Source organism: Dreissena polymorpha, chromosome 12, assembly GCF_020536995.1.
Source record: "Dreissena polymorpha isolate Duluth1 chromosome 12, UMN_Dpol_1.0, whole genome shotgun sequence".
Lineage (NCBI taxonomy): Eukaryota > Metazoa > Mollusca > Bivalvia > Myida > Dreissenidae > Dreissena > Dreissena polymorpha.
Window position 1 is genome coordinate 52,218,419 of NC_068366.1, and position 27,243 is coordinate 52,245,661.

A 27,243-nucleotide genomic window follows, 5' to 3' on the forward strand; every position below is an offset into this window, starting at 1 on the left:
TGGTTACATAAAGTGTATGATTACCATACATAGTAATACGTGTATGTGAGTGCGTGTGAATGTCTTCACCAACTAATACATTTTGTGATCTTTAAAATAACTTAAATTGTCATAGAAAGATAGACTCACTATAAGAGGGCAAATAATGTATACAAAGTAAAACTATTCAAAAAAACAAACGGACAAAATGATTTGTTTTTGGCGTTTTTCTATATATATTTATATGAAAGTTTTTTATATTAAACTCGTGTTTAAAAGAACATTACTTACCTTATAGGTTACACTATATCAGTGGATAAATTCGGGGATTCTAGTTCAATCGACGATATTCCGCGCAACGTAAGTTTGGCTATGCAATATAATTATTTTCGAGACATTTTCCCCCAAAAAATGTGTGCGGATAATTGAGCACAATAACAGTGTATTTAACCTATTCTTTTTCTATGTTTCAAATATGAAATGACTGTTATATCATTGACGGCATATATACTCTCATATATCTAGACCTGCTATAAACTTAACGAATAAAATGTATACCAGACGCATCACAAACGAGAATTAAAATTTATAGTTTAATATTACAAAGATCAATTATCGATCATGGATTATACGCTTACTGTGTTAATGTCATAAATACTGATCTGCTATCTATTAGCTATATATTAGCTTGCTCCTTTCCAAGGGGAATGAACTCATCCGGAAAATTAACTGGGAACCGGCCACCTCCATACTGCAATATAGACTAGGTTAAACATAGTACAATGCAACCCAGGCAAAAACCAGTAACCAGCCCTAATTATTTCTTCCGGATCGACCAAGGTGTAGACGTGCCTTTTACGGCTCTGATTTGAAATTTTTTTTTTTTTATATTTCACTTGGTTGAATGGGGTTTTGATTAGATAAATTGTGTTATTTATCTTTATACTTCTCACTCGGAATATTATATGTGGATTAAATGGACTTTTGTTTCATTTGTAAAGGTAAGCCATGCTTGCTTTTATTGAAAAAAAGTTTATTTCTACCATACTGGGTGTTTTCAGGCGCGAACGAGCACGTGCAAAACGTGTTCTAATGCGTGAAACTTTAATTGTTTTCAGCTTCGATGGGTTTTTTGTGCGTGCTTATGTACATAAGCACGTGCATCTCGTGATCGTCGTCAATAGGCAATTGAGGAAATTTGTACAGTATAAATATTTTGTTTTAAATGTATTTTTCATCAAATCGGTTTTATAAACACTGCTTATTCTCGTGTAGGTTCTTTTCTTCTGTTTCAGAAAATTAGAAATGAATTTACAGACGAGACATTGAGGTCGAACATTACTATTTGATCTCTATTAATCAGATCTAATATTTATGTTCGAGACCCTAAGAATGAATGCATTTTTATACCCATTTACCTGTCGGCTACATACTTTGCAGTCACTGTCAAGGAACAGTTGGGACACAGACGTTCCTCTAGCAGGATTAGCAAGACGACATTTCGTGTCGACTTCTGCTTTTCTATTGTCCCTACGACGGTGCATGTTTTCAAGTTACTGGAATCAACAATAACTTTGCTTCATCTTCATTGAAAGTTCCGTAAGACATGACATAGCATAAACCGCTTGATGGCGGTAAAAGCTACTAGTCCCCTGTACCTGACACGACTAACAATTCGGATTTTTCCAAACTGCCGGGTCTGATTTCTGACATTATCATACTTTCGCTTTCTATGCCAGTTGCTTGAACTTGCTTCTACTACTATCTTAGTTATTTATTTCATGTTGGAGAATTGACAACTGAGTGAGGGCTGATACATTAGGATTGCCTACCAGCTGGACCGCATGGCGGCCACAGTCTTGTAGATGGCTTGGGAGCCATTTAACTCAGATCTTAGATGCTAAGGATCTGGAATGACCTCATCTTCTCTTTTCATTTCCTATATTTCCTTGTTTGAGACAGGTTTATTAGAAAATACAACGTTTGCCTCCTAAAGTTATTCTTCTATTACACGTCTGGCTCTTAAAGGCCGTCTTCCTATAACTGGTCGTATTCCTATCGGAATTCGTCTGGTTAGGATTCTTGATATAAAAGGCTTAACAATGCCAAAATTAAAGACTTCCAAGCCTTCTACCGGCAAGAGTGGACCTCCCCGAGGTTACTCCTATTGGTTTCACTTTTTCTGCAACCACACCTCCGATGCCGGAGGTACCATTTTTTAGTCATACTTATGCACTTCACAAATCGATGACGTCATGACCTTTATTCTTCACGATTTTAAACGGCGCCTTTTATTGGTTCAAGAAAGAGGCTACTGTCGATAGGTCATAGACTTAAAAGTTTTCAACACTTTCATATTCTACCAACTTTCAAGTCTGTTGGGAGTGGGAAAGTTCGGCTTGCCGTGATTTCTTTCCCCACCCATCCTTGACTAATGGTTCCGACCACCGGTCGGTATTTACCGTTCCGGTCACCGGTTTGTCTGCTGAGACGTCTTTTCTAACGTCCGTTTCAGCTTTATTTTAAGTTTATTGGTATTGATCTCAGGATTATTCAATGACACATATTTACATCTTTTTGTCATTATTTCCCACTATTCAGTGGTGTCTAGACTAGAAGATTATCTTGGCAAGAGTATAGCTTCTTCTACCATAACCTTCCTCACATTTTATTCAGATGTGAGCAGGGAAGGCTGGGGATGATCAACTGGAACCACTTATCCTGATATTCTCAAGTATGTGGTATCCTAATGAATATCACTTGCACATCAGCATCTTGAAAAAACGAGCATTGTTTTTAGCTGTTTTTCATTAACAACATATCTTTCACGACTCCTTTGTGGTGGTTTCAAATAACACACATCGGTCGTGGTTTACATCCATACACAGCGGTAAACATATTATCAAATCTTGTATCTGGAAACCTTGAACATATTCGTTCTTTGCATTAACATCAATTTTTCTCTATCGTTCTACACATATCAGGTCGTCTCAACGTCCTGTTGGACTTTTTGTCTTGCAGTACTTTCTGTCGCATTAGACACTTCATCATAAAATGGTTAACTTGAATTCTCTTTCGTTTAGTTGTTCCGTTCGGTTTAAATGAATGTGATTTGCGCTAGCGCGGCAGTGTTTTGCAAAATGGCAAGCTAGTAATGAGCAAAATGCGATCGTAGAACACAGTTCACAGAAATCGATCCAGCAGCGTGTGCGATTGTTATACATTCGTTCGCTTGATATCAACTGGATACTTACGTTTATATGTTATCCATTATATTCATTTGGAATATCTTGGTGAGCTTTTGCCATATTTTCATGGTCTCTACTTGGTGAACCATGGGATTATGGTTTTACGACCTTTTCAGTCTCCTGTACAATTTTTGTCAGGAAACTTCTTCACAGGTCAAATATCATATCTCAGAGAGTCATATTTTATACTGATCAAAACATGTGCCACTACATGTCGTCTGGCCATTATTAAGTAATCTCTACAGAAGAACGTTTTTCTGTTAGAGCTTCAATCCTTGTTACTTTGCAAGGATAATTCCATCAGAACTGTCTATGAGGTTCTCTGAAAAAAAATTTGACTGGGTATTCGAGAGCATATTTATTACCTTAATCACTCTGCTAGATGCATTGAGATTTTTCTCATCTTTTTCTTTGATGATAAGAAAATTGTTCTTATCTCCATCAAAGGATACAGATTATGCTTTCGTATACCTTGGTTTTTGTAAGTCATTACAACTCTGTGCTGTCTTACCTATTTTGGAACTGATCCAAGTTGTGGAACTTCAACTCTATGTTTTTCGTTCCCTTACCTTCTTAAGAGGATTTGGCTTGTGTTATTGGGTTGCTTAATAAGCTTCCTTTTAACCTTTTCATCGGGCTTATTAACAGTTCCAATATAATTTTAATACGGTTTTCCTTCTTATTATGGCTTTTACCATACGGAAAAGTGAAATTCATGCTTTTTCTGTTGAATACGACCAATTTCAGTTGGATCTAATGTCGTCTTCACTGTGTTGTGTCAGCCAAGATTCCTTGCTTAATATCAACTCCTCTATATGGCGTCTAAGAATCTTCAAGTTTCCAAGTTTTTTTTTAAACTGGTAGACATGAAGATGAGAATAACTTCTTTGGCCAATCGGGGCTTTGAAGTTCTACATGTATCTCAGCAACTTTAGTCCATTCGAGGTTCTCAAAAGACACTCTTCATTTCCCTAAAAAAGGGGAGATGTGTCTGCGGCTTCTATTTCTCGGGGTTAGACCTCGACTAAGGAAGGTTTACTCTTATTTCTAATCTAAGGATTCATTCCTTTTTTAGGATCTGACCGCATGAATTAAGAGCTCTGTCTGTTTTGTGGGCGCATATTTATCACACCCCACTTTTTTACGTGCTCCAAGCTGTTTTCTGGAGGAATCCGACAACACACTTTTTATCTTCGTTCTCTGAAGTGCCAATAATACAATTTGTATATGTTTGGTCTCGTTGTGATTTCACTAACGGTAGTGTCTTTTACAACATTGACATACTTATTCTGTCCGAGAAATCACAATTAATACCGTTCTAACGAAGATTAGCTGATAACCCTTGTTTAAGGTTTTTTTATCATTAGCTGATTATCCGGTATATGGGTTCTACTGTAATGGAAAAATATAAACGAACCGTCCCTCCGAAAAATCGGCTAATAGATAGCAGTCCAGTATTTATGACATTAAAACAAATTTTTTAAGTAAAATTCATTTTAATTATTAAATACTTACCTGCTATCGGTAAGTCCCACCTCCCACCCCGCTATTCCATTAATATTTTTGTATATATATTGAAAGAATATTGAGGGCTGGTTACTGGTTTTTGCCTGGGTTGCATTGCACTATGTTTAGACTAGTCTATATTGCAGTATGGAGGTGGCCGGTTCCCAGTTAATTTTCCGGATGAGTTAATTCCCAATGGAAAGGAGTAAGCTAATAGATAGCTAATAGGTAGCAGGTATTTAATAATTAAAATAAATTTTACTTAAAAAATGTTTAGAACGAAGCTATTGAGGCCGATTTTGAGCCTCCTCTGGGGGTTAACAGAAACGGTACCTTAAAACCAGCCGCGCCTTTCGACACAGTGTCCGGAATGTCGCCAAGTTCTCTTCACAGTTTACAAAACCAGTTACGGGCATGGCCTTCAGTTTCGGGCCAAATGATGGGGAATGATCGAATTGTTCCTCCAACGTTCACACCCACGAGAGAAAACAACATATTTGGTGGAAGTTCTGATGTCTGAATGTAAACTCTAAAAAATCGTTATCCCAGTGATTTAATTTCGAAGGCTGAAAAAGCATTTGAGAAATATGCCAAAACGCTTTTCTAAAGGCCAAAAATAGAGATTAGCAGATGGAAGATTCTGGCAATAAATTAACAGCTCATTTTTTCATGTAAAAGCTTTATATGTGCGTAATAATTATTGCAAAAATGTCGCCGAAACATACTTGCATAAGGGATAAATTATTACTGTATATACAAACCATTGTGATCTGCTGACCCAAGTGTTTTTTCCAGAAGGCAGGTCAGCATGCGGAACATGCCGGATGATGGCCATCGATTAACGTTGTGATTGTGTGTTGATATGCAATAAAACAACTAGTGTATACTGGGTTCATTGAAGCATTTGCGTCGATTATCTGTGTTAACATTAGAACAGTTCGATAGAGAGCTTCAAAAAATAGGTGGAATATGGTCCAGAAATTTTTTTTTATCTATTTACAGTAAATACTTATTAGTCATTCGCTGACAATCAACTGTAATTACCTTTGGATTGTATTTAAAATTAATTGTAATTTTAAAAATAAATATTATTTTTTTTCAAACAACAAACGTTAAACCATCCTACTATCGTCATCATACTATCGCATTGTCGCCATCCGTATTATCGCCCTCTGGATTTTAATGTGTAACCACGATGGCACTAACGATGGCACTAACGGTAGTCCGTAATTTAGCCCTATCTTTTAAGAAACACTAAGCAGGCAATAAACAGATCTAGAAGACAACAATCGCGGCTAATCTTGGAATATGTTAACAACAGTATTCAACAGTATTTAGGTATATTACGGCACTTAGGTACCGGATTTGCTGGATTACCAGTACTACGTGTACATACGTGCCAGAAGCTGTCAACTGCCTGACTTGAATCAGAAGTATTTGGAGAATTGCCCTAGAAATAATTTCACGACCGATACCGACGCAACCTATTTTGCAGAGCCGGTAATCAATCCCGCGGTCCTCGTTGAGTTCAATTTGATAATCATTTTTATATGACATGGTTCACTGAAAATCAAACCTCAACAGATTTTTAGAGATATTTTATTCATTCGCCAACAACGTATTCACAGACAGGAGAGTCATCAATAAATTACAAAATAACAACATGCACATTTTCTTGGTTTCTTACCATAAAAGTGGAAATAAAACAAACTAGTGCACAGAAACCAAATTTTTACAAAATATGCCTCAAGAGATATGCAGTAATCTGCATCGAAAAACATAATGCATTAAATAATTAGCAAAGCAATACTTGTTATCACATGTTACAAAACATGCTAAAACACGCAAACTAATAACATATCTAGTTTATACAAATATACAAACCATTATCAGTATCATTTTCTCAAATGTCTGCAAATTAAATTTAATGAACAGAATTTCAATTTTGGGGAAAGACACGCATAACACTGAACAGGGAGAAATTCGGTGTTATTTTCATATAGCAAACAAGATATGTGTTTGTCAGAAACACAATGCCCCCTAATGCGCCACTATTATCTTTTTTGACCTTTGACCTTGAAGGATGACCTTGACCTTTCACCACTCAAAATGTGCAGCTCCATGAGATACACATGCATGCTAAATATCAAGTTGCTATGTTCAATATTTCAAAAGTTGTTGCAAAACTTTACTATATTAAAGTTTCACATTTTTGACCTTTGACCTTGAAGGATGACTTTGACCTTGACATTTCACCACTCAAAATGTGCAGCTCCATGAGATACACATGCATGCCAAATATCAAGTTGCTATGTTCAATATTTCATAAGTTATTGCAAAACTTTACTGTAAGGTTAAAGTTTTGGGACAGAATGACAGACAGAAAGACAGACAGACAGGCCAAAAACAATATACCTCCGAACATTCGATCCGGGGGCATAAAAATTGTAAAAAGAATCGATTGATTGTGCTTTTGTTACATTCAATAAACCATTAAAAATATGGTTGTGAATATTGTATAACCTTGCACTTTTACTTGAAGTCTATAGTAACAAAGAAAACAATCGGGTGCGTTATTTTTGGTTTGAAATGGCAATGCCCAGAGAACAGCACTTGTACTTGTAAATATTACGTATTTGGACATATATTGCAATCTACGGTTAATCTATAAAAAAAAATTAAGTTTCATTATTCAAAAGTCTATATTGTAACAGTTGATTAATGAAGTGTTTTATAACTTTGATTATAAAAAGCCCACATCGTTTGGGTTATATAATTCCATTAAAAAAACTGTAAATGATCAACAAACATCTCATTGATGCATAATAAGGAAATAAATAACGTGTAAGATAAAGATAAGTTTATTCGATATTGGGGGCTAGTATTCATAATTCAATATTAGAGACTGGTATTAATTATTCTATCTTTATGGCTGATATGCATAATTCAAAAACTAAATAAGATTCTACTTTATACTTGGTATCTTGCACTCAATTGATTACCAAAGTGAAAATGATTTATTAATACAAAAACTTTTTTTTAAACATGTTTGAAACATCTAGTCAATATTCTCCACTTAAAAATAAAATCCATAATGACCTGTACCTGATTCACTCAACAACTGTAAACTTTTGTTACCAAATTCAATGAAAACAAATCCCTAAGGGGCTCAAAATACAGGCCCAGCACTCGGTGAAAGACTCTGAGAAATATGTAAACAAAATTGTCAAAAAAGAAAAACTACACAGATCACAAAATGTCAGGAAATTAATCACAAAATCAGTTACATAGTAACACCACACTAGATCTCTCAGTGCTCTTCTTGTGCAGTTTGTGTGGCGGCCGAGCGCCGCACGCCTGACGTCTGCGTCCCCGACGTGGTGCGATCGCGGCCATCTGAGCGTCCAGACACACTTGATGTGTACTCTCTAACCAGACGTTGCAGGCGGCCCTCGGGACCCTCCTGGTCTTCTGAGTCTTCAGAGTTGGACTTTCCGACGACAGGTTTTGTGCTAGGAAATGAGTAAATATGAATACAGCAAACGTAAACTACAGATGCTTAAGCAGAAGAACTTTTATTAGCAGGTCAATTGTTATATTGACTTGTATCATCACCATCATCAGCAGCAGCAGTTACAGCATTAGAGAAAGAAAAAATCCTAGGCCACTTACTAAGTTTACCAAAACTTTTGAAACAAGAGCTGTGTTTGTAAAACACAATGCCCCCTACTGCGCTTTGAAGCCGCACGGCAGCTATTTTAGAAACAAAGTTATGTTTTGAATGTAAAGGTCACAGTGACATTGACCAAGTGACCTCAGACTATGTTTGATTGTAGATCTCAATGAGATGCATGCACATGTGAAGTTTTAAGAACATAGACCCAAGAGTTTTCATTTTATGAGTAAGGTTAAAGTTTTGGGACAAGACACACACACATACAATGATAGACAGACAGGCCAAAAACAATATACCCCTGTTCATTCGATCTGGGGGCATAAAAATATCACAGAAAGTTATGGACATTTTGTTTAAGCTCTTAAAGGGAGAAAATCAGGTAAAAGGAGGAAAATTCAGAACCATCAAATGAGCAGCTTTCTGGAAAAACTGGATGTATTGCATGTGTGCAAAGTGTTCCTCCCAGATTTATTGCATGTGTGCAAAGTGTCCTCCCAGATTTATTGCATGTGTGCAAAGTGTCCTCCCAGATTTATTGCATGTGTGCAAAGTGTCCTCCCTGATTTATTGCATGTGTGCAAAGTGTCCTCCTAGATTTATTGCATGTGTGCAAAGTGTCCTCCCAGATTTATTGCATGTGTGCAAAGTGTCCTCCTAGATTTATTGCATGTGTGCAAAGTGTCCTCCCAGATTTATTGCATGTGTGCAAAGTGTCCTCCCTGATTTATTGCATGTGTGCAAAGTGTCCTCCTAGATTTATTGCATGTGTGCAAAGTGTCCTCCTAGATTTATTGCATGTGTGCAAAGTGTCCTCCTAGATTTATTGCATGTGTGCAAAGTGTCCTCCCAGATTTATTGCATGTGTGCAAAGTGTCCTCCCAGATTTATTGCATGTGTGCAAAGTGTCCTCCCAGATTTATTGCATGTGTGCAAAGTGTCCTCTCAGATTTATTGCATGTGTGCAAAGTGTCCTCCCAGATTTATTGCATGTGTGCAAAGTGTCCTCCCTGATTTATTGCATGTGTGCAAAGTGTCCTCCTAGATTTATTGCATGTGTGCAAAGTGTCCTCCTAGATTTATTGCATGTGTGCAAAGTGTCCTCCTAGATTTATTGCATGTGTGCAAAGTGTCCTCCTAGATTTATTGCATGTGTGCAAAGTGTCCTCCCAGATTTATTGCATGTGTGCAAAGTGTCCTCCCAGATTTATTGCATGTGTGCAAAGTGTCCTCCCAGATTTATTGCATGTGTGCAAAGTGTCCTCCCAGATTTATTGCATGTGTGCAAAGTGTCCTCCCAGATTTATTGCATGTGTGCAAAGTGTCCTCCCAGACTATGCTGGCTAATCCTGAACAACACTTTCTGCTTTGAAGATATTTATCCTTTAAAAAAGATCAAAAACTTAGTCCAGGGTGAGAGTGTCGTCACTGATTAGTCTGTGAGGACTGAACAGGCTACATCGGGATGACACTTTAAGGCACATGCATTAAGCCACATTTTCCAAGAACAAGGCTGAAATAATGTTATTCCGCTTACCCTGGGACACAGATGTTGAGGTCGCCCTTGTTGGTGCCGTACACAAGGCCCTGTCCAGCGCTGGGCAGCCAACGGGCCGAGTTCCCACTAACATGGTTACGCACCTCAGAGCTGCATACGTGCATCACGTCTTTCACGTGCTGGGAAAAGAGAACATATGAAATTATTTTAGTGCAATCTTCGAAATGCAGGCAAATGAAAAATATCACACAAGAATCGAAAGTCTAACCAGCTACTTATATTTGTCCCAGGTCTGTGAAATCAAGACAATACTTTTTCATATAAATAAATATTTATTATGTTAATTTTTCAACATCACAAAGCGTTTATTAGCAACCATTCTTTTGACTTCAATACATAAGAAAATGTTATCAAGCACTGACGTTGAAGGTCTGGCTAATTTAAATTAATTTTCAGGCTTGCAAACTTTAGGATAACAAGCCAGACAGGCTAATAATTTTAAAATATTCAAGACTGTAGGTGCTGTTGATTCTTATTCAATGATGTTCCATTTTTGCTTCCTACGTCACTATGTGTTACAGAAAAGGGCCAATAGTTTTGTAATAGCGTCTTTACCTTCATAGATTTCTCCCCTGCTTTTTGTGTTTCCAGTTTGTAGATCTGAGCTACCATCTAAAAATCAATATTATATTAATTATGAACAAATATACTACATATAGTAGTTATTGGCATAAATATTTAGGTTGAATATACGATTTTATTGCTTAAAAAACTCCATCATGTTCACAATACATGTACACTATGGTAAAACCCTATCAGTCCATGCACAATTGTTTATACAAAATATAGACTTCATTTTTGTTATGCAACAAATACGAGCTAACGTATTGGCATCTGCATCAAGGTGGTTGTGATAATGTCCATTCAAGTAAACATCATTCAATTCATGGTTTCATACAAAGATTTTCCATAACCAGGTATTTTTATATAACATTTCTCCTTCATATTTATATATTGGTAAAGGATTGCAAAATAAATCGTTGAAAACACATATACATGTACTTGCTACAATCATGGATGACTTTAGACAACCTCACGAATACTACAGAACTTATTCTATATATACAGCACTTTAACTCCAGCCATATCCTTAAAAGTGTTACCAACTCTTGTCTGTAAATATTTTAAGTACCTTGAGTTTTTTCAATTTAATGTATTTTATGTATTTTATAGTTATTAAATTTATTATATTTATCATCAAATGTAAAAAATTCTTAGGTTGTATAAACAGAACATGGACAGATAATTCAATAACGAAAACCACAGGGTTACCTGCTTTGTTGTCATGAAATGTGGTACTTGTTTAATACATGTAGTGAATATGTTTATAACGTTTCAAACGGATAATTTGATTAGTTTTATAGAAATGTACTGACAAAAATATTTTTACCACAAATTTAAGCTAATGCAGATGCTCACGCAGAAAACTGTGTAACAATTGCTTGACAGTTGACTTGTAAGAGATGACTTACAAACATGACTTTCAAAGATTACAATTTAATATCAAGTAAGGATATCAAAACAACACTCTTTTTTCTGATAGTTTATTTTCATAAATGGATAACTTTTTTGTTTCAATATAATGTACATACCATATAAAAAAATATAGCCCCTTTGTATAATCAAACTTCTAAAAAGCCATTTTTTGAATAAAAATATATTAGCAAAATGGAATTTGTTTTTCCTGTCCCATATAGTTTACAGAAAACAAGAGCTGTCAGAGGACAGCATGACTATTCGAGTGCTTGACAGTATAACGTAAGCCATCATGGGGAAATTGTTCATATCCAATAATTTATTAGACGATCTTTCAAAAATAAAAAAAGGAAAAAAAACAACATTTTTTTTGGGGGGGTAGGGGGGAGGGGGGAGAGGGGGGTATAATGTGGGGTGTGGTCATTTATAAGATGATATTTCAAAAATAAAAAAAAGGAAAAAACAAATAATTTTTTGGGGGAGGGGAGGTGGGGGGGGGGGCAGGGATTCTGGGTTGGGGCGTGAAGTTTTGTTTGGGTGGAATCCATTGTGGTATTCATGTAAGTGTTGTTTTGTCAGAGTATTAATAAAATCTGATCATAAATAAAGAAGTTATGGCAATTTAAGCAAAATGTTCAATTATCTTAGTATAAAAGGGGGCCATAATTCTGTCAAAATGCTTGATACAGTTGTCTGCTCTTGTTTAAAGGTTGGGGTAATGTTGGTTAACAAGTATGCAAAATATGAAAGCAATATGTCAAGGGACACAGGAAATATTTGGGGTAGTAAGCAAACTTAAACATAGATTTATCAATATTATGCATATTCTAAGTATAAAAGGGGCAATAATTCTTTCAAAATGCTTGATACAGTTGTCTGCTCTTGTTTGTAGGTTGGGTCATGATGGTTAACAAGTATGCAAAATATGAAAGCAATATGTCAAGGGACACAGGAAATATTTTGGGGTAGTAAGCAAACTTAAACATAGATTTATCAATAATATGCATATTCTAAGTATAAAAGGGGCCATAATTCTGTCAAAATGCTTGATACAGTTGTCTGCTCTTGTTTATAGGTTGGGGTAATGATGGTAAACAAGTATGCAAAATATGAAAGCAATATGTCAAGGGACATTGAAAATATTTGGGGTAGTACGCAACATTTGCTGCATATTCTAAGTGGAAAAGGGGCCATACTTATCAAAAAATGCTTGATAGAGTTGTCTGCTCTTGTTTATAGGTTAGGGTCATGTTGGTGAACAAGTATGCAAAATATGAAAGCAATATGTCAAGGGACAATGAAAATAATTGAGGTAGTACGAAAACTTTAACATTTGCACGCTAACACTAACGGAAACGCCGAAGCCGGGGTGAGTAGGATAGCTCCACTATATATATTTCATATATAATAGTCAAGCTAAAAATGTTTCTAACGCCCAACAGATTAACATAGCCTACCTGGTGTGATGAGAAAACCCATGAAAGACGTTTGGCTGCCAGTCCTACCAGAACATAGTTCATACACGGTGATATGCTCACAGAGATTGCATTCGGACCTGTAAACATCAGTAACTCTCACTAGAACATAGTTCATACACAGCGATATGCTCACAGAGATTGCATTCGGACCTGTTAACATCAGTAACTCTCACTAAAACATAGTTCATACATGGTGATATGCTCACGGAGATTGCATTTGGACCAGTAAACATCAGTAACTCTCACTAGAACATAGTTCATAAACAGCGATATGCTCACAGTGATTGCATTCGGACCTGTAAACATCAGTAACGCTCACTAGAACATAGTTCATACACAGCGAAATGCTCACAGAGTTTGCATTTGGACCTGTAAACATCAGTAACTCTCACTAGAACATAGTTCATACATGGTGATATGCTAACAGACATTGCATTCAGACCTGTTAACATCAGTAACTCACACTAGAACATAGTTCATACACGGTGATATGCTCGCAAAGATTGCATTCTGACCTGTAAACATCAGTAACTCTCACTAGAACCTAGTTCATACACGTTGATATGCTCACAGACATTGCATTCAGACCTGTTAACATCAGTAACTCACACTAAAACATAGTTCATACAGGGTGATATGCTCACAGAGATTGCATTTGGACCAGTAAACATCAGTAACTCTCACTAGAACATAGTTCATACACTGTAGTATGCTCACAGAGATTGCATTTGGACCTGTAAACATCAGTAACTCTCACTAGAACATAGTTCATACATTGTGATATGCTCACAGAGATTGAATTAGGACCTGTAAATATCAGTGGCTTTCACTAGAACTTAGTTCATACATTGTGATATGCTCACAGAGATTGAATTGGGACCTGTAAATATCAGTGGCTTTCACTAGAACTTAGTTCAGACATGGTGACATGCTCATTGACAAGGACTTTGGCCATGTAAATATCAGTAAATCATGTGTTGCATGCTTATCAAATTTCTCAAATTTATTTACAGATCAATACTGAAGCCTAAACTAATAAAACTTACATGAACCAACTTATCATTCAAACATGTGCACATGGTTTATTATTTAAAATCCTCCACAAACTTTGGAACCTAGTCTTGGGTAAAAATTTAAGGAAAACCTACCAAATTTCTTGGTATACAAGCACTGGCCCCTGGTTCTAGGTTCCAGGGAGTACACGGCGAGGATGTTGTCGTCCGGGAAACCCTGGTGACTGGGCACAAAGGTGGCCAGGACGGTGTCTGACTGGGCGATATCTGCACTGGCATCGTTGTGCAGCTTGCAGTGGGTTACCACCACGTTGACTGAACCTGGAGAATTGCATGTCACAATAGCTGTATTTTAGATTGACGCTCCAAGAAATCTGGGCTTTATGCATGCACATAAAGTGTTGCTCCAGATTGGCCTGTGGCAGTGCAGACTGCACATGCTTTTCAGGCAGACTGCACATGCTTCTCAGGCAGACTGCACATGCTTCTCAGGGACAAAACTTTCTGCGATGATGGTATTTTTCATTTAAGGATGTCTTTCGTCAGAAAAAATCCAGTTTAGGCGGAAAGAGTTGTCCCTGATAAGCCTGCAGACAGCAAATGCATTAAGCCCAGTTTTCGCTGAATGAGGCTCATTTAACAAAACAATGTTTTAAAGCCATGCAATTTGTAGAAAAGGCTTGCTAGGTTTATTCTAAGGCTGTATTTAATAGATACTTTAAAACATTCTATTAGTTTTAAATTATTAACTTTGTTTTATGAATATTTTGGGGGGTATTATATCATCTGTAAATACTGTTCAACAGTGTTGTAAAAATCAACAACATGCCTTTAACAAGCATTTAAATATAAATCTATAAGGTTAAACATTAGGGTCACTAAGTCAATAAAAACGCAACTTAAACTAGAAATGGCGCGTCAGAGGCCCACGTGTATCCCCACGCCGCATGGCGCATGTTTGACCCAGGGGGCGCCCCAGGGTTGGTAATAGGGCCATGCATAGTTGAGATTGATCGTATTGTCATAAGAGATGTTCAGTATCAATTTGAAGTAAATCGGTGTAGAAATGAAGAAGTTATAGTAAAAGGCAATTTTGGGTGGGCGTGGTCTATGTGGGCGGGGGCGCCCCAGGGATGGTAATGGGGCCATGCACAAAGGCGGATCCAGGGGGGCGGACACGGCGTACGACCCCTTAAATCTCCAAAGTAAAGTAAATTCATTTGATGTTTTACACTTAACTAGATCTAAATCACCTATTTAAACTTGTTAAAGCCTTCAATATCACTAAAATCGTGGAGCACCCCTGGACCCCCAAAACTATAAACTATGCACTGTTTTGGCATTATAAGCAGGTACTTTGATGAGAGTATATAAGGCGTGACATGCTCAAGAAGTGGTTGTCAAAGCCTTCAAAATCACTAAAATCGTGAAGCTTCCGGGGGGCTTCGCCCCTCTAGACCCCTTAACGATAAACTATTCATTTTTTGGCATTATACGAAGGTACTTTGATGAAATTATATAAGGCGTGACATGCTCGAGAAGTGGTTGTCAAAGCCTTCAAAATCACTAAAATTGTGAAGCTTCCGGGGGCTTCGCCCCTCTAGACCCCCTAAAAGATAAACTATTCATTTTTTGGCATTATACAAAGGTAATTTGATGAAATTATATAAGACGTGACATGCTCGAGAAATGATTGTCAAAGCCTTCAAAATCAATAAAATCGTGGAGCTTCGGGGGGGCGAAGCAACCTGGACCCCCAAAACTATAAAACTATGCACTGTTTTGGCATTATAAGAAGGTACTTTGATGAAAGTATATAAGGCGTGACATGCTCGAGAAGTGGTTGTCAAAGCCTTCAAAATCACTAAAATCGTGAAGCTTCAGGGGGGGGTTTGCCCCTCTAGACCCCCTTAACGATAAACTATTCATTTTTTGGCATTATACGAAGGTACTTTGATGAAAGTATATAAGGCGTGACATGCTCGAGAAGTGGTTGTCAAAGCCTTCAAAATCACTAAAATCGTGAAGCTTCCGGGGGGCTTTGCCCCCCTTGACCCCCAAAACTATAAACTAAACCACTTTTTTGGCATTACAAGAAGGTACTTTGATGTAAGTATATAAGGGGTGACATGCTCGAGAAGTGGTTGTCAAAGCCTTCAAAATCACTAAAATCGTGAAGCTTCTGGGGGGGGGGGGGGGCTTTGCCCCCCCCTGGACCCCCAAAACTATAAACTATGCACTTTTTTGGCATTATAAGAAAGTACTTTGATGAAAGTATATAAGGCGTGACATGCTAAAGAAGTGGTTGTCAAAGCCTTCACAATCACTAAAATCGTGGAGCTTCCGGGGGGCTTTGCCCCCTGGACCCCCAAAACTATAAACTATGCACTTTTTTGGCATTATAAGAAAGTACTTTGATGAAAGTATACATGTATAAGGCGTGACATGCTCGAGAAGTGGTTGTCAAAGCCTTCAAAATAAATTAAATCGTGAAGCTTCCAGGGGCTTCGCTCCTCAAGACCCCCTAAAAGATAAACTATTCATTTTTTGGCATTATACGAAGGTAATTTGATGAAAGTATATAAGACGTGACATGCTCGAGAAATGATTGTCAAAGCCTTCAAAATCAATTAAATCGTGGAGCTTCCGGGGGGCAAAGCAACCTGGACCCCCAAAACTATAAAACTATGCACTGTTTTGGCATTATAAGAAGGTACTTTGATGAAAGTATATAAGGCGTGACATGCTCGAGAAGTGGTTGTCAAAGCCTTCAAAATCACTAAAATCGTGAAGATTCAGGGGGGGGGTTTGCCCCTCTAGACCCCCTAAACGATAAACTATTCATTTTTTGGCATTATACGAAGGTACTTTGATGAAAGTATATAAGGCGTGACATGCTCGAGAAGTGGTTGTCAAAGCCTTCAAAATCACTAAAATCGTGAAGCTTCCGGGGGGAAAGCCCCCCTTCACCCCCAAAACTATAAACTATGCACTTTTTTGGCATTATAAGAAGGTACTTTGATGTAAGTATATAAGGCGTGACATGCTCGAGAAGTGGTTGTCAAAGCCTTCAAAATCACTAAAATCGTGAAGCTTCTGGGGGGGGGGCTTCGCCTCCCCTGGACCCCCAAAACTATAAACTATGCACTTTTTTGGCATTATAAGAAAGTACTTTGATGAAAGTATATAAGGCGTGACATGCTTAAGAAGTGGTTGTCAAAGCCTTCACAATCACTAAAATCGTGGAGCTTCCGGGGGGCTTTGCCCCCTGGACCCCCAAAACTATAAACTATGCACTTTTTTGGCATTATAAGAAAGTACTTTGATGAAAGTATATAAGGCGTGACATGCTCGAGAAGTGGTTGTCAAAGCCTTCAAAATAAATTAAATCGTGAAGCTTCCGGGGGGGCTTCGCCTCCCTGGACCCCCTAAACGACAAACTATGCACTTTTTTGGCATTAAAAGAAGGTACTTTGATGAAAGTATATAAGGCGTGACATGCTCCAGAAGTGGTTGTCAAAGCCTTCAAAATCATACAAATCATGAAGCTTCCAGGGGAGAAGATACTTTGATGAAAGTATAAGGCGTGACATGCTTGAGAAGTGGTTGTCAAAGCCTTCAAAATCACTAAAATCGTGAAGCTTTTGGTGGGCATCGCCCCCTGGACCCCCTAGCAGAGCTTTGCCCTGCACCCGCCAGGGGCTCTAGCGGCCCCCTTGATACCCAGCAAATCTTTCAATATCCCGCCCCAACTAACCAAAAATCCTGGATCCGCCCCTGATGCATAGTTGAGATTGACCGTATTGTCATAAGAGATGTTCAGTATCAATTGAAAGTAAATTGGTGTAGACATGAAGAAGTTAATGTAAAAAAACACATTAAAAATGAGTGAAAATCTCTGACCTGGCCCCACCCCAACCCCAATGACTTTTGACCCAGGGGTCAGATCAAAATTCCAAATAGTGCAGTAGTAGAGTAGAATTAAATTGCTACGTCATGACCTTCAACATTGCAAATGGCACACGTATTGTAACATTCAACCTGCGTTCAATTCAAAGCTGGTTATTCAAATTACAAGTAATGGTGATTCAATAATGGAGAAAGCATTGACTGGATTTAACAAACATTTGATAAGGTTTGTTTAACCAGATAACAACAAGGAAAATTTGGATTATTAAAGTTAAACAGGTAAGGCATTCTTAAGTGAACTTTTATCAGACATGGATAGTATTCGGATAAACAGTAATAGATATAAAAATGTACTAGATGATCCATGCATTAAGATTGTGTTTTGTTAAAAAAGCAATCATAGGGATGATGATAATATAATGACGATAAATATGTGATGAAAAGGTGCTACCGGTACATATCTTAAATTACTTAAATGTGTTAAATAACTTAAGGGTGTTATGATGAAGTCGATTTACAAATAAATATAGTATAATGATAGAACTAATAAATGTTGTGAAATGAACAGGTTTTGTTTTTCAAATTGTTTGCACAAACTTCTCCCTGATTTTCCAAACTTCTCAGTTTCAGAAAAAAGGAGAAGTCACTTCTCCCTATTTTTAAGGCCTAGGGTAGTCCAATGTGTGTAATTTCAAGGTTCTAGTGCTTATAGTGTAGGAGGAGAAAGTGGCCAGGACAGACAGACAGACAGACGGACGGACAGACATACGGCGGAGATAACCACAATATCCTCACGCTTTTTAAAAAGCGTGGGGATAACCACTTTAAACACAAACCTCAAGTCATTCTATTATGTCAAACATTAAGGTAAATCTGTAAAAAATATATGAAACTTTAACCACAAAATTCAAGTTTTATTAGGTAAATCATTAAGGTCACTTGATAGTATAGTTTTGAAAGAACAAAGTAACTCACTCTGAGAGATATCAGGTATATCACATCTCAGGAAGTACCAGGCGGTCACTTGATAGTAATGTTTAGAAGGTAGGAACTAAGTAACTCACTCTGAGAGATATCAGGTATATCACATCTCCGGAAGTCCCAGGCCTGTATCCTGTGGGTGTGATTGATAATATTGTTGGCCACAGCAGACTCACCGGAACCCATAAATGCACCTGGACAATAAACAGAAATAATCCTTAACAATTCAGGTTTGTGAAATTCGAAAAACTACATGGTAACACTTTGTGAGTTGCAGTCGGTAAATATCAAGTTCCGTAAAGATTGAAGGAAGACTGTTTGGCAAAGCATCAGTAATGGCTAAAAGAACAATTAACTAGAAATGGCGTAGCAGAGGCCGACGCGTATTCCCATGCCGCATGTTTGACCCAGGGGCGCCCCAGGGTTGGTAATGGGGCCATGCATAATTGAGATTGACGGTATTGTCATATTGTCATTATAGAAGTTCAGTACCAATTAGAAGTGAATCGGTGTAGAAAGGAAGAAATTATAGTAAAAGTCAATTTTGGGTGGGTGTGGTCTATGTGGGCGGGGCGCCCCAGGGTTGGTAATGGGGCCATGCATAGTTGAGATTGACAGTATTGTCATAAGAGAGATTCAGTATCAATGTGAAGTAAATCAGTGTAGAAATGAAGAAGTTAATGTAAATTAACCTTAAACAAGAGGGCCAAGATGGCCCTAGTTCGCTCACCTGGGCGAGTCGGTTCATTCCATCTTTACCAAATGTCAAACTTGACCTTGATATTGTCCAGACAAACATCCTGGTCAAGTTTCATCATTATTTCATCTGCAAGTCATGATCAATGTACCTATGAAGTTTCATGATCCTAGGCGTAAGCATTCTTGAGTTATCATCCGGAAACCATTTTTCTAAGTTGAGTCACCGTGACCTTGACAGCCATTGTGTGAATACGTTTTTTGGCACTGTGACCTTGACCTTTGATCTAGTGACCTGATAATCAATAGGGGTCATCTGCGTGTCATGATTAATATACCTAGTATGAAGTTTCATGAACCTAGGCATAAGCGTTCTTGAGTTATCATCCAGAAACAATTTTACTATTTCAGGTCACCGTGACCTTGACCTTTGACCTAGTGACCTGAAAATCAAAAGGGGTCATCTGCGAGTCATGATCATTGTACCTATGACGTTTCATGACCCTAGGCATAAGCGTTCTTGAGTTATCATCCAGAAACCATTTTACTATTTCAGGTCACCGTGACCTTGACCTTTGACCTAGTGACCCGAAAATCAATAGGGGTCATCTTCGAGTCATGATCAATGTACCTATGAAGTTTCATGATCCTAGGCATAAGCGTTTTTGAGTTATCATCTGAAAACCATTTTACTATTTCAGGTCACCGTGACCTTGACCTTTGACCTAGTGACCCGAATTCAACAGGGGTCATCTACGAGTCATGATCAATGTACCTATGAAGTTTCATGATCCTAGGCCTAAGCGTTCTTGAGTTATCATCCGGAAACCATTTTATTATTTCGGGTCATCGTGACCTTGACCTTTGACCTAGTGACCTGAAAATCAAGAGGGGTCATCTGCGAGTTATGATCAATGTACCTATGAAATTTTATGATCCTAGGCCTAAGAGTTCTTGAGTAATCAACCGGAAACCATTTTACTATTTCGGGTCATTGTGACCTTGACCTTTGACCTAGTGACTTGAAAATCAATAGGGGTTATCTGCAAGTCATGATCAATGTATCTATGAAGTTTCATGATCCTAGGCATAAGCGTTCTTGAGTTATCATCCGGAAACCATTTTACTGATTTGGGTCAACGTGACCTTGACCTTTGACCTAGTGACATGAAAATCAATAGGGGTCATCTGCGAGTCATGATCAATGTATCTATGAAGTATCATGATCCTAGGCATAATTGTTCTTGAGTTATCATCCGGAAACCATTTTACTATTTCAGGTCATCGTGACCTTGACCTTTGACCTAGTGACCCGAAAATCAATAGGGGTCATCTGCGAGTCATGATCAACGTACCTATGAAGTTTCATGATCCTTGGCATTAGTGCTCTTGAGTTATCATCCGGAAACCATCTGGTGGACGGACGGACCGACATGAGCAAAACAATATACCCCCTCTTTTTGGAAAGGGGGGGGCATAATGAGAAAACTGTCCCCCTCCCAGCAGCCATGTTATTCAACTGACCAGAACCATTTTTTAACTTAACTCTCGTATCAAGGAAACAAATGTTCTGAGCAAATTTCATGAAAATTGGGCCAAAAAATGTGACTTCTACTGTGTTCACATGTTTTCACTATATACATATAGAGAAAAATGCCCCGCCCACTGGCGGCCATTTTTTTTCACTGATCCCGACCATTTTCAAACTCGTCCGAGATATTAATAAAACCAAAGTTTTGACCAACTTTCATGATGATTGGGCAAAAATTGTGACGTCTAGAGTGTTTACAAGGTTTCTCTAAAGCCAAATAGGGAAAACTGCCACTAAATACATATAGAGAAAAATGCCCCGCCCACTGGCGGCCATGTTTTTTCACCGATCTCGACCATTTTCGAACTCGTCCGAGTCATCAATTGAACCAATGTTTTGACCAACTTTCATGATGATTGGGCAAAAATTGTGACTTCTAGAGTGTTTACAAGATTTCTCTATATCCAAATAAGGAAAACTGCCCCGCCCACTGGCGGCCATGTTTTTCAACGGATCAGAACCACTTTTTAACTCAACCAAGATATCATTAAGACAAACATTTTGACAAAGTTACATGAAGCTTGGGCATGATATGTGACTTCTACAGTGTTTACAAGGTTTTTCTTTTTTTTGACCTAGTGACCTAGTTTTTTACCCGGCGCAACCCAGTTTCGAACTCGGCCGAGATTTCATTGGGACAAAGCTCCTGACCAAGTTTCATGAAGATGGGACAAGAAATGTGGCCTCTAGAGTGTTTACGAGCAAATGTTAACGGACGGACGGACATACGACGGACAAAGACGGGTCACAAAAGCTCACCTGAGCAATCAGGTGAGCTAAAAATGAGTAAAAATCTCTGACCCGGCCCCACCCCAACCCCCATAACTTTTGACCCAGGGGTAAGATCAAAATTCCAAATAGTGCAGGGTCGCACATATGCTCATAGCTACCATGTGTGTAAGTTTCAAGGTTCTAGTGCTAATAGTCTAGGAGGAGATAGTGGCCAGGACGGACAGACGGAAAACCGGACAGACGGCGGAGATAACCACAATATCCCCACGCTTTTCAAAAAGCGTGGGGATAAAAACATTCCAGCACCATAGCTTAGTTCCTCAAGTGATATTTTTTTCAAACATTTATTGTTTAGCTTATAAATGTTGAAAATGTATAATTTACATACATACTACAGAAAGAAATCAACAAACATAGAAAAATTACATTACAAAATAATTTCTATGTATATGGATAAACACCATACTAATACTCCAAATAACATCAATAATCAAGTAATTAATCAATAACATTAACATCTTAATTTTTTTCCTAAAATATTCAATAATAAAAAAATTCTTTAAACTAAAGTGTGAAATAAATTACTGTCACAGTGATGCTAAAGAAAAAGAAACTTAAAATTTAAATACTCCGATGTATTCTGCATTACAACAGCTTATATTTACCTGCTGTTTCGCTATTTATTGCAGACTGTATGACTTTTCCAATGTACTCTACATTACAATTTACAATAGCGTATATTCTCACCTGCTATAGCTCTATTGATGGCGGACTGAATGGCATTGTTGGGCCTATTGACAGTGTCGTCAAGGATGCTAGAGGAGTAGTGTGGGTGGATGTAGTGCCTCTGCATGGTTCTCCAGTGATAGCCCTCCTCATTTGCCTCTCCAGTATATGCCCTGGGTGTGTTCAGGTCAGAAATACATCTATTATATGATTTTAAGTAAAAATTTCAATTTCATTTTTGAAAATGTGATTTCAGTAAAAGATGATTTTTTAAAATTATTTTTCAAAAAGTGAAAATGTAAAAAAAAGTGCATTATTTGTCCATCAATAACATTTGTGTACCTATTTCAATTACTATTCGTGAAGAATGAAAATGCATGTAGAATATTCACTATACATACATCTAAAATTTCAAATATTTAACAAATAAAGCCATTTTTCTAACTTACTTTGATGTAACTATTTTTAAAAAGCAAATATTCTTGAGAAAAAAATGTTGGCTTCTAATGTAACATTCATTGCACTTAACCAGTATTAGATTTGCTATGTGATTATAATAAGGTGAGTTTATGTTAATTACAGATAAGCAGAGAACAGATCAATGAGCCTGCTGGAATAAATTCTTACTAATAAACCAGCAACTTTATGAAAAAGATACTAAAGACAGACAAAAACCACTATTTCATTCATGACCATATACATTTACATTACAAGGCAAACCAAGACAGGTGTTCATAAAAGGTAAGTATATTTGACAAAATGGGACCTTATGTTTACCTTGCATAATTGCCCAACCTGGCAGACGCCTGCATCTGTCGTTGGTGAGATCTCAATGAAGTCTCTAGAAGAGATGGGGGGCCATTGATTCCACTGGTAGCTCCCTGTCTCTCCAGAGAAGAGGGCGGGCCGGATATACCGCCTGTAGTTCCATGTCTATCATACAGAGATGGCGGTTGAGTGACGCCACTGAAGGCTGGATTTCTCACCCGAGCAGATGAAGGGCCAGTGAGAACAATTGTCGTTCCGTACCGCTCTGGCTGAGCAGAATTCTCAGGAACGCCAACAGTTTCTGGACCCGAAAAAAAAAATCAAATGCCAAAGTACTTAATTTCTGGAAATCACTAGCATATAGGCTCTGACTTTGGATCATTTATATGAAATCAAATTTTAATAAAGAGAAGCAAAATATCAATCGTCAAACACTAATTTTCTTACTTTTTCATTTTCATGGATCCTATAAACTACAAAATAATCAATTGTCCAAGGAGATTTAAAGTTCGACAGATATAATAAAAAAATCCCAAAATTCAAGAGATAAAACCAAAATGGAAGATTTTATGAATATAAGAAATTTCATTTTAATGAATCTACAGTATTTGGCAAGTGTTGAAAATGTTAATCATGTTAGACGTAGAAACAGAAACATTTTTCAATTATTTTGTTCAATAAAGACATTTTATAACCGAGGCTTGTGTTTTATAAATAAAATGTTCCGGATAAAGATTTAAAAATAAATAAATGTGTATTTGTCAAATACATTTGTCTGTTATAAAAGATACTAAGTTGTATGAATGACGTGAATTCCATGCGACCGCATATAAACAGCTAACCCTTTATTTTAATTGCAATATTTAAAGGTATAAAACAAAAGACAGACTCACCTTGTGTATGAATTGCTGCCACAGACTGAAGAGAAGGTACTTCCCCCCTATGTGGTACATTGGCAATAAGCGGCTGGTCTAGCATGGATGCCTCTGCTATGGCCAGGTTTGCCGATGAATCTAACGGCAACAGGTTATCCAACGTCTCATATCGCCGTCGATCGTGACGGAGACTTCGGATACTTTGATTAAACGTATCCCTCAGAGCGCTGATCCTTCGATTTAATTCGTTCATCTCCCTTTCGATCTGGTCTGTCATTGACACAAAGCTATTACGTAGACGGACATACTCCCTGTGATGTTCCTCTAGCGACGTAGCCACACTGGAGGGAGCTGTGACAGCGACAGCACTGGCATTGTTATCATGAGCCACAATATGAATAGAATTGTTATTATCATCATTACTTCGGACGCTTATATTCTGATTAGCCTGCGTTGAAGTGTTATTATTGTTATTATTATTATTATTTCTTGAAGATGCCTGACTAGTTGTGTAATTTTCATTCTGGTCCACTACAAGCTCGATTTCTTGAGCGCCCTGTGAACTCGTTCGCGAACTTTGATCCCCGCCGCTGTCAGACGATCCTGCAGAAGTGCTGAGGCCTCTGGGCATGACTGGATTGGTACTTCTGTTGACACTTGATGCCGATGACAGGTGACCATGATCCTCGGTAATTGGCAGAAAATATGCATCTGCAGTGCTCAGGTGTGAGCTTACTTCAGACTCAGATTCGCTAGAAGCTCGGTCCCTCGAGTTAAGAGTTGAGGGTAAAAATGCAAGGCTTCTTTCATGCACTGCTGGTATGTCGTGCGTACTTTCTTCCAAAACGGTCGATGATGGGTAAGTCGTCAAGGGGTTGTGGCCTCTGCTTTCCAAGTATGGTCCCATCAGAGGCATGTAGCGAGCCCTCTGTAGGTAATTGTAGGGAGGAGGCAGCCTTTGAACATGGTGGGGGTAAGCAGTAGCTGGAACAGATTCGCTCGAGGACGTTATTGAATATGTTGTTGTTGATGACTGGTGGCAAATGTTCTCAAACAGAGTTCGATGGCTACTAGTACTGGCCACTATAGGGGCAGAGTTTGAGTAGTTCTCCATCAAGTCTCCTAAGGCGTTGTTATGTGCCCTCGCATGCGGCTCGGTTTGTAGACCAACTCTTTGTGACTGCTCCGCAAACGTTGATTGCCCCAGTCCTGTGCTAGTGTTTGATGTGTTTGTTATAATTAAATTTGAAGAATTTGAATGTGTGTCAACATAGTGTGTATGTGAAGTGCGGTTTGAATTAAAAGCACTATTTATATTGATATCACTATTTTCAACTGAATGTCTATGAGCAGTTGAACAATTATCATCATTGACTATGCCCCCAATATTGTGGCGAATACCAACCCCTGTGGAAGGATTCACATAACTAGGATATGACCTCATTCCATCACTACGTGCTGCCGTTAACACAGTCACTCTTGGTATATCATTTTCTGCTGAAAAAGGCAAGGATAACCTTAATCTTTCCGAGTTAGAAGCACTTGAACTACATTGCTCTGAGTTCATAATTACGGTCACTTTAGGAATACCAGTGGGCTGAGATTTACTACCCACGTCTTGTTTTGTGCTCGAAATGGGTCCGAGAGGTACACTTGACTTCAGCCGATCACGAATACTGTGAAATGAACCGGTCTGCCTGGACATGGAAGGGGCTGATGCCGCAGAAGTGGTCGGAGGGACCATGTTTTGTAACTGCGACAGAAACAGCGTACCAGTCTGCTCAGACAAGGCTGGTGGGAGGTGTATCGCAGAACTACGTCCCGGGGTAACAAGTCTCGAGTTAAATCCTACACCTCTACTGTCACTTGCAGCAGCCTGTGAAGGCTCAATATTTATATCAGGAAATGAATTACTTGCATTATTTGCTCCCCCAGTGCTAGGCTGCGAATATTGAGAATATCTAGGAACAGCGGGTAATGTTGTTGAATACACAGAGCTCCCAAGTCCACGGTTGACGTCGACAGTGGACTGCTGAATAAAAGCCTCCAGATTCACCTCAATGTCCGTGGTAACAGGCACATTCACAAAAGGGGGAGGGCTGACAACCCCTCTAAGGGGAGGGGCAAGGTATGGTTGTGACGACGACATAAATGCGCCTGGAACAGAATGGTCTCTAATGCCTTGCAAATCTGCAGCAACATTAACACCTTCACCCTCAAGAGAGGGGATCGCACCAATGCTTTCACCTCCTGAGCCGTAATCGTGACTTTCAAATGCTGAAGCACTGAAAGGCCGTTGGCCAAATTCTGAGGTCAAACTATGACCTTGATCTTCATGTGCAGAACTCGTGGAAGCAAAAATCGGATCCGACAAGGGATTTAACAAACTCGCATTTGTGCTCACAGGGCTTCCAAAAACTGCCTGCATATTTGGCCGCTGGTAACGAAACGTGCTTGACCCTTGACCTTGCCCTCTTTGACCCCCATCCATAACTCTGTTGCCTAGGAAACGCTGCTCAGCACTAGCCCTCTCTGTCTGAGCAAGCCTAAGGGCATAGGTAGAGAATAGCATTGCATTGCTGCGTATATCTTGTTCCACTTGGCTGAACTGCTCGCTCAGTGGAACGGCGTCTGCTCCTGGGTTACCAGGTGACAAGGGAGGGAACCCATCATAAATACCGGAACCAACTGTCTCTGGTGGTCTTGAAGCTGAAACCACAAGCGATAATACTAAAACCCTTTGACTTGTATTCCAGCGCTACAACAACTCATCTAGATGGTCCAATTTGTTTCTCCAAGGAATTTTTAAAGTTGATTGACTGGATAATGCAAACATATGTTATTATGTAATTCCATTCACTAAGTATTCAACAATAAATCGTAAGCTCAATCTAACACTTGCCAATTATGAGTGATTTTTCTAAAAATATTTATTGACTTTGAACCAAATTAGTTACACTCTCATTTGACTTACCATTTATTCCACAAATCAAAATTAAAAATGTCTGAAGTAGATGGCCTTTTCAAAGGTAAA

At 38.4% G+C, this 27,243-nt stretch overlaps 1 protein-coding gene across 1 annotated transcript in view; it reads right to left on the reverse strand.

Moving 5' to 3' along the window:
* Positions 1-6,316: 6,316 nt before the first annotated feature.
* Positions 6,317-27,243, reverse strand: part of LOC127854307 (uncharacterized) — a 34,639-nt gene continuing 13,712 nt past the window's right edge. The window contains exons 8-16 of the mRNA XM_052389402.1: positions 24,228-26,918; positions 23,344-23,635; positions 22,588-22,739; positions 18,905-19,015; positions 14,067-14,252; positions 12,898-12,995; positions 10,520-10,576; positions 9,944-10,083; positions 6,317-8,245 (exon numbers count right to left, since the gene is read on the reverse strand). Coding sequence (XP_052245362.1) covers positions 8,044-8,245; positions 9,944-10,083; positions 10,520-10,576; positions 12,898-12,995; positions 14,067-14,252; positions 18,905-19,015; positions 22,588-22,739; positions 23,344-23,635; positions 24,228-26,918 — 3,929 coding nt within the window. The 3' untranslated portion in view covers positions 6,317-8,043. The remainder of the gene's footprint in view (positions 8,246-9,943; positions 10,084-10,519; positions 10,577-12,897; positions 12,996-14,066; positions 14,253-18,904; positions 19,016-22,587; positions 22,740-23,343; positions 23,636-24,227; positions 26,919-27,243) is intronic.